This window comes from Vulpes vulpes, chromosome 11 (genome assembly GCF_048418805.1).
Source record: "Vulpes vulpes isolate BD-2025 chromosome 11, VulVul3, whole genome shotgun sequence".
Taxonomy (NCBI): domain Eukaryota; kingdom Metazoa; phylum Chordata; class Mammalia; order Carnivora; family Canidae; genus Vulpes; species Vulpes vulpes.
Window position 1 is genome coordinate 13749563 of NC_132790.1, and position 8201 is coordinate 13757763.

The window sequence follows — 8201 nt, forward strand, 5'->3', positions numbered from 1 at the left end:
ATCAGGCCCTGGCTGAAGGCAGGCGCTAAAGCACTGAGCCACCCAGGGATCCCCAGATATGCAAATTAAAGCAAATTTGTAAACAGTAGAAAGCTGGATAATATCAAGTGCTGGAGACCTATGGGGAAAATGGGGAGTCTTCACAGCCAGTGAGAGCCTAACCCAGTGCAGTCATTTTAGAGAGCGATCAGCCATTCAGCGCTCAAAATTCTGGGTTTTAAACCTCAACGTTTCATACAGCAGCACTGATGTCTGCCTGTGTTCATTGTAACACTGCTTGAGAAAGCAAGGGATTGGTAAGAAAAGTAGACAGTGATGGAATATCATACAGGTCAGAAAATAATGAACCAGGTTTACATATTACAATGTGGTGTGCTCCCACAAACATCATGTCATGAAAAAAAATAAATATAGTAAGCTTTATAGTTCAATAAAGGTCCTGTATATTAAATATAAATACACAATCATTTCATTCTTTTTTCTTAAAAGATTTCATTTATTTATTTATTTGAGAGAGAGAGCAAGCATGTGCATCGTGTGGAGGGGCAGAGAAGCAGACTCCCCACTGAGCAGGGAGCCTGAAGCAGGGCTCGATCCCAGGACCCTGAGATCATGACCTGAGCTGAAGGCAGAAGCTTAACCAACTGAGCCACCATTCCACTTTTCAAAGATACGTATAAGCACCTGAACAAGTGTGTTGTGCTGACACATTGCTCAGCTTCAGGGTTACCATTCACAGTTTCCCACGTGAATGGTGCCCTCTGGAGCATGACTGCAGACCACAACGTGAATGGTGCCCCCTGGAGGTGTGCAACATGACAGCCCTGAATATGTAAGATGGCTTGGAAGGTCACAGATTGAATACACTAGTATAATAGCTTATGGTGGGAGGAAGAAGAGAAATGGGGGTGGGATTGGGGGAGGATGGGAAACATGAAGTAAAATCAGAACAAAAGGGCCCTTGCACAAACAGGGTGGTGATGCGACCTGAATGAAGAAACAGGATCCATTTGCTTCTGTAGTTTGAAGGCAGCAGAGAGATCTTGAGCTGGATAACCAACAACCTTGTAAATTCTGCTAAGAAAGACAGATTTTATCCTGAAAGCTATGGGGAACCCTGGAGGTGTCTGAAACAGAAAAAAATTTAAGGGAAAGAAGAAGAGGGGCAGAGGCTGGGTCACCAGTCCTTCAAAGCACTCCACGCTTGGGCTACACGTGTTCAATGGAGCGAGTGTGGCCACAGATGCCCTTACTCAAGGAGGCAAGCCTAACTCCATGGACCCCCCCGCCCCTGCTAATTCTTGCCCAGAGGCCCAATCAGAAACAAATCTTGGTTAAAAATGCTGGGGCAGGGATCCCTGGGTGGCTCAGCAGTTTAGGGCTTGCCCGAAGCCCAGGGCATGATCCTAGAGTCCCGGGATCGAGTCCCACATGGGGCTCCCTGCATGGAGCCTGCTTCTCCCTCTGCCTGTGTCTCTGCCTCTCTCTGTGTGTCTCTCATGAATAAATAAAATCTTTTTTTAAAAATTGGGGGGGGATTTTTTTTTCCCCATGGCCAAGGACTTCACCTCTGACAGAGACGCCCAGATATTTACACAGGAATTTCTCCTCCTTTGTCTTTTCCTAAATCTTTTAGGGTGTCTTTTCCACCCACCTAGTGGATGTTCACTGGCTCCATGATTTTGAGAAAGTCACCCACCTTCTTGGTGGAAACACCTGGACAAGACTTGATCATCTCTGAGGCCCTTCCAGCACCAACAATCTAGGACACGTGAGAAATCTCTTCTCCCAACAGGCTGAACCCTTCATGGGTATAATGTGCCTGACATAGGTGCCAAAATGGGCACAGCTTTTAGACTCAAGCCGGGGTTAAAGTTCTGCTTCTGCTACTTATCAGCTAGATGGCCCCCATGTCTTTATCTGTAAAAGTTGGAGGTTTCAAAGTTCTGTCTCACAAGAAGAAGAGAAAATTGCATGGGATGATACTCAACACAAGCATCTGGCGCTCGGAAAGCACTCAGCCAGAAGTACTTTCTCTTCGTCCTCCTTTCTTCCTGCTCAGGACAACACAGTTCCCAACCATTCCCACACTGGAAATTGTACAACTTTTCATGGCCAAATGTTCCCTTTCTGAGGGAACTGTGAAATAACCCCTGAGCTCATCTTAAATTTAAGAATTTAAAGAATTTAAAGATGAGCTCAGGGGTTATTTCACAGGCAGCAAAGAAATTCCCGGAAAAATCAAAACTGTTAATGAGAGGCTGTTAGGAGGCAAGTGGGCTTACGTATTTATTTTATTTTGATTTAATGTTGAATAGGAGTGGGCAGGGAGAAGTACAAAATCAAATATATTTTATAACATCACCTTCTAAGAATAACCTTTTCTCGTGGACTCCAGAGGAAAAAAGATAATGAATATTTGCTCTTTATAAATCTGTTTCTCTTACTTGCTGATTCTCCTAATCTGGCTCGTGTGGCGTTTTTGCCTCTCCGGCTCAGACGGATTGTTGGCCAGCTCTGATAGGAGGTGGGATCGCTAGTGCGAAGCAGGTGGTCCGGGAGGACAAGGAAAACAGGAAGGAGAGAAAGCCCCACATCCTCTTAACACTTCTGGTCGGACAACCCACATTCCGTCGTAAGGGTATCTGAAGCCAGTGGTTGCCAGCCCCACATTCCTGGAGCCACAAAGTACTAATTAATTAAGTTTGGTTAACATGTTTTCTTAACAAAATGTACTGTCGAATGAAAGCCAGGGCGTGGGGAAATAGGCCCCATCACCCACGGCAGATTGTTACTGGAACAAATCCTCTGGAAAGCGATTTGGTGATTAAGTATCAAGTCCTTAGATGGTGGTCCTCCTTGACTTGGGGAGCCTCTTTCCATCTTACAGGGGGAAATGGACACGTGCACATAGGAGCCTGTCACAGTGCTGGGTTATAACAGTTAAAAAAATACTGAGAACAACCTACTCGTATGAGAACAGTTATATGCACGATGGTGCATGCACCTGACACATGGAGGGAGCCTTTACAAGGTCAAAACCCGAGCATAAAAGCATCCATACAATCTCATTTAAATTCTTTTTTTTTAAAGAAGCAAAATATGAAATCTCCACGATTCAAAAGGTCAGGAGGGAAAATATGCCCAATTTTGGTAGCGATAAGCTTCTGGTGATGGGATTTTGAGGGACTTGTCTTTCTTTTTACTTAATGCTGTTTTCAGTTTCCTCCTGAGGACCCTACTATGTAACCTGTCATTAGCAGATTGTCACCATCATGTTTTATAAGCAAACAGAGATAGCAGATGAAATCCTTCCAGTTTGGGAGATGGTTGAGAACGGGATACTTAAGATCAAAGCCACGATACACTCTACTGACTCCCAACAAGGATGGGGCCTCGTCTTGTCCTCCGCCAGCTTGCTGGTTTCTCCCCAGGATTTCCCTCCTGCTTGGACACCAGGAGAGGGGTCACTGCTCCCAGGGGCTCTGACCTCCTCAGTGCTGAGGCTTTCACCTCGATATAGTCATTCTCACTCTTAGTGCCATGATGATTATTTTTTAAGTGAAATGACAATTTTTTTCAACATCTAGCATCTATTAGGCACTTTCTAGGCACAGGTGCTGTGTTGGTCCCTTTACACCCATATTCCACCTTTCTCAGGCTTGCGAAAGCTCTTAGTAAAAGGAGCTATTGTCTTCTTTCCACTTTGGCGCCCCCCCCCCTTCCTCCCCCTCCTCCTTTCTCCTACCCACACAGAGAGTGCCTTTTGGGGACATAATTGATTTGGATGAAAGGAGAAATGGGCAGACTGGGCCGCCCTTTGTTATAAACAGAGCCTCCTGGCAGCCTGAAGAGTTGACTGGAGAAGCATCTTCAGGTGGACAGCACAGGAAGGTTCTGGTAAGAGGGCACCAGAAAATTCCACAGGCCTTCTCCCTGTGATGTGGCTTAATCTGCTTTACAGGCTCCAGGCATATTTGCTGATGTCAGCAGCCCGTCAAAGTTTAAAATAATAATAGTGAAAAGGAAAACAGCTCCTTTCTGCCAGGCAGTCCTGTTCTGCCAACTTCTGTGTTCTCTTTTGAGTTAATAAACGTCTAAAGAACTACCTCTCCTACCATTCTAGGGGACCCCCCCAAAAAAAAGCACAATAATTTAAAACCACCCGATTGCCAGCATCAACCATTCAGACAAGTAGCATTTGTCACACTCTAATGAGGATTTTACCTCTGCCTCCAAAGGGAAGCTATCATTAGGCTTTGTGTTTACAGATCAAATGATCGTCTAGGGACAGTGGCTTTCTTTCGGTCCTCTCCTCATTTTAATCATGCTCAAGACCAAACGCATAGATGTTTTCTGCATCAGGCGAAACTAAAAAAACCGTAATTATGCCAGCTAATGCCTTTTGAAAACACCAATTAAGAAAAGGGTCTTTTCAATCGCATTTTACTTGAAAATCTCAAATATCCCCATGTGATGTAATAGCATGGGGGTGGGGGGAGGGCTGTCTCCAAAAAGGAGACAGTTCAAATGGTTCGAGGAGGTCAGGTGGGCTAGCCCCCGCTGGCAATAAGCAGACAGAGAATCTCTCCAAGGGAAGCACCTTCTCGATAAAGTAAGACCTTTCAAGCGATCTTCACATGCGGTGTTGAAACTGGAGCCAGCCCCTCCATGGTGAGGCTGATACCAGGCTTCTGCAGCAGGCTGGCACCACACACACACCCCATTGTTAATAACCTCCTCAGGACAGATTAGATCCCACATTCCTCAGAAGTACTGAGCTCCAGAGGGAACACCGCCAACAGGTTCCTTCCACGGGGCAACAGCCAGCTACAACTGATAACTTTTCATTGAAATAACTGGAACAATTACACTGGGTCCCCACCAGGGCTCCGCCACCAGCTATTAAGAGAGAGGTGTTGCACTTCTAACTCCTGGCGTGTGCAAAGGCAGGAGCCAGACAAGAGGAATTCAAGTCGTCTTTAGGCTCACTGTTTTATGCTTTTATCTATGGTTGCGTGCCACAGTTAATCAAATTGCTCACCCAAGGTGTACTGTTAGATTGTTGTGTTCTATGTTTTCTTTGGGGGGCCTTATCTAGTAAACCTTGACATTGGCGCTTTCCATTTAGGCTTGGACAAGTAACTAATTAATCTCTGAGCACAGCTACTGCAGTCAGGTTTGGGTTGGGGTAAAATACCTTGAGGTCATGGTTGGTTTTAATCATATAACTCAGTTCAAACGCTGAACACTAACAAAGATCTTTGCTTTCAAGTCTCAGTTCCAACCAGAGGGCTCATTAAATAGCAACTTTAGTTGCACTTCGCTTGAATTCTGCAACTTCCCTTTTCCTTTTCTTGGAGTAACAGTGATTCAGTGGATGAAGCGACAGCATGAGTGAAAAGAAAGGACAGCACAGGTCCCTTTGCAGGAGCAAGTCCCAAATGGTCCAGATTAAACTGTAACCAGGAATTATGTCCACCAGGTTTCCCTATCTCAAATGGGTTATGTTCGGCTTTTGTAATAATAAAAGGTTATTTTAGGGAAAGGATTCTATTTGAACACATACTGTATTTGCTAGGAGGAAATGCAGGCTTAGAGACTTTCATACAGTTCGGCCTTTGAAAGAAAATAAAGGATGAACAGTGCGGCAGATAGGTAATTCCCCAACCTGCAGAAATGTAAAGAGCCAGGATTTGGGTGCCTGTGGGTTTTATCAGAGATGTAAGTAAGGCTGAGACCAACACCAGTGTTCCTCTTTGGCTAGTTTTAACACGTTCACAGTCACAATTAACATTCAAGGAATTTCCTTTTCATCCAGGAGTTTCTTTTAAAAGCACTTTATGCCACAAACTAAAGTTCTAGCTGCCATCAGCCCTTCCCATACAGAAGACTGCTGAAATCTTCCTAACACTTTTTCTCTTTTTTTTTCCTTTTTTTTTTTTTTTTCTCGAAAATGGGTTCGGACCACGTCAGTTTCCCTGGGGCGTTTGTTTTCCAATACAGGAGGTTCTCACCACCTCCCTCCTTCCTTCCCCTAAGAAAGCTTGGAAGGGAGACCCCGGAGGCTCCCCCTCCTGCACCCCTCCGCACTCACTGGGGAGCCAGGGCAGGTGTCCCCAGCCCTCCCCCCGCCCGGTGGAAGCGATGCTACCTGGCAGGGCTCCCCGGCCCCAACCCCCCCCCTCCCCCCCGCAGCCTGGCTGCAGGTCCCTGAGCCGGCCAGGCCAGGGGATTTCCGCGGGGAAGGGAGAAGGGCCGTCCCCGTCTCGCACCCCGCTCCCCTTACACTAGAGATTCGCACACGGGCACCGAGTCCGAGTCCTGGCTGTGCATGGAGCTCAGCCCGGTGTCCGAGTCCTCGTCGTTGCCGGGACAGCTCTTGGCCAGCCCGCGGGCCTGGTCCACCCACCCCTCGGCGCAGCCCGGAGGCCGGGCGTCCCGGGAGGGCCCGCCAGCGCCCAGAGCGCCGTCGGGCGCCCCCGTCAGCTCCAGCGTGTGCAAAGTCTGGAGGAGGCCCTGCAGCTCGCGCTCCTTGCTGTCCCACTGCTGCTGGCTGTAATCCAAGTCCGACTTGACGGCCTCCAGGTCCGTGTTGAGCCGGAGCCCGATGTAGAGGCTGGTGCTGAGCTGCGTCCTGACCCGCTCCTGCTCCAGCAGCAGCTCGCCGTCGAGGCCGCCGCCGGGCTCCAGGGGCTCCTCCCGCGCGGCGAGCTCCTCCTGGCGCCTCCGCATCCACCTCTGGTTCAGCTCCTCCTGGATCTCGGCCGAGAGGCGCTCGAGCAACTCCTCCTGCTGGGCCCGCTGCTCCTGCAGCCGCAGCAGGTCGTCGCACCGCCGGGCCAGCTCCTCCAGCGCGGCCGCCTGCGCCTCGCCGTCCGCGGGGGCCGCCGCCGCCGCCTCCTCGCCCCCGGGGCCGGGCCCGTCGACCTCGCCGCCGGCGCCCACCAAGTAAGTGTCCTGCACGTAGTTGACTCCGTGCCGCCGCACGCGGTCCAGGTGCACCTTGGCCTCGTAGCGGTCGATCTCGCGATCCAGCTCGCGGAGCCGCTGCACCTGCTGGCGGATGGTGTGGTCCTGGGAGAGCACCAGATGCACCAGCGTCTCCATGCGCTCCACCGACGCGCTCTCGGCGGCCCGCGGCGGCGACGAGCAGGACGACGCGGTGGACGACGAGGTGGACGAGCGCGGCGACGACGGCTGCTGCTGGCGCCGCCGGTTGAGCTTGGCCAGCTTGCGGAAGGCCTTGCGCACCACCCGCCGCTGCTTCTCCTGCGTCAGGGCCGGGCTGGGCCGCGCCGGGGCCCCCCGGGCCGAGCAGGGGCGCTCCCGACTGAGCACGACGCGCGCCTCGGCGCTGCGGGGGCCCGCGTTGGGGAGGGACGCCTCGCTGCGCACCAGCACGAAGCGCACGTTCTCCTGCTCGTCGCCCCAGGCGGCCCAGAGGCGCAAGATGCGCGTCTTGTTGGGCAGGATGCGCTCAAAGCCCCGCCACTTCTCCACGATGCAGTAGCACTGCGGGGGCCCGCACAGCAGGCCCTGCGGCGGCGCCTCCTCGTCGTCCTCGTCGTCCTCGTCCAGGAGCTCCCGCAGCTCGTCCCGGCCCGGGGAGTCGCCGGCCGCCCCCCGCCGCCGGCCCCGCCGCTGCCTCCGCCGCCGCCGGCAGCCGTCCTCCAGCAGCACCCGCACCACGTCCGAGCAGGTGGTGCGGCGGGAGAGGCCGGACACCAGCTTCTCCTCCTGGCAGATCCACACCGATATCTTCCTCTCCGAAGGATCCATGGCGCCGCCGGGCGCAGGTGGGGCGGCGGGGGCGGCGGGGGCGGCGGGGGCGGCGGCTCCGGAGCCCGGGAGCCTCAGCCCGTCGCGCCGGCCGCTCCTGCCCGGTGCGCACGGGAGGCGGGCGCCGCCGCGGGCTGCAGCGCTGGGGCTCGGCCCGGCCCGGACGGCGCGCTCCCCCGGGCCCCGCGCCCGGGATGGGGCTCCGGCCGCTCTGGCTGTGCCCGGGGATCCCGGGGCCTCCAGGTTTTGCTCCTCCCCGCGTGGCTCCTCCCCCGCCCGCCCCCAGCGCCCAGAACTGGCGGCCGGAGCGCGGGAGGCGCGGCGCCCAGACCCGCCCCTCGCAGCCTCGCCGCGCCCCGAGCGCCCGGGCCGCCCCGTCGGTCGCGCCGCCCGCCGCGGGCAGCTCGGCCCCTTCCCCC

At 53.0% G+C, this 8201-nt stretch overlaps 1 protein-coding gene across 1 annotated transcript; it reads right to left on the reverse strand.

The window, feature by feature from the left end:
* Nucleotides 1–2276: 2276 nt before the first annotated feature.
* RASSF10 (Ras association domain family member 10) lies at nucleotides 2277–8000 on the reverse strand. The gene has a single exon (XM_026008228.2). It carries the CDS (start codon nucleotides 7780–7782, stop codon nucleotides 6286–6288), a length of 1497 nt encoding a protein of 498 aa, XP_025864013.1. The 5' UTR covers nucleotides 7783–8000; the 3' UTR covers nucleotides 2277–6285.
* Nucleotides 8001–8201: the final 201 nt, after the last annotated feature.

Coding starts and splice junctions, on each gene's coding strand:
- RASSF10 (XM_026008228.2), bottom strand. CDS start 7,782: ATGGATCCTTCGGAGAGGAAGATATCGGTGTGGATCTGCCAGGAGGAG.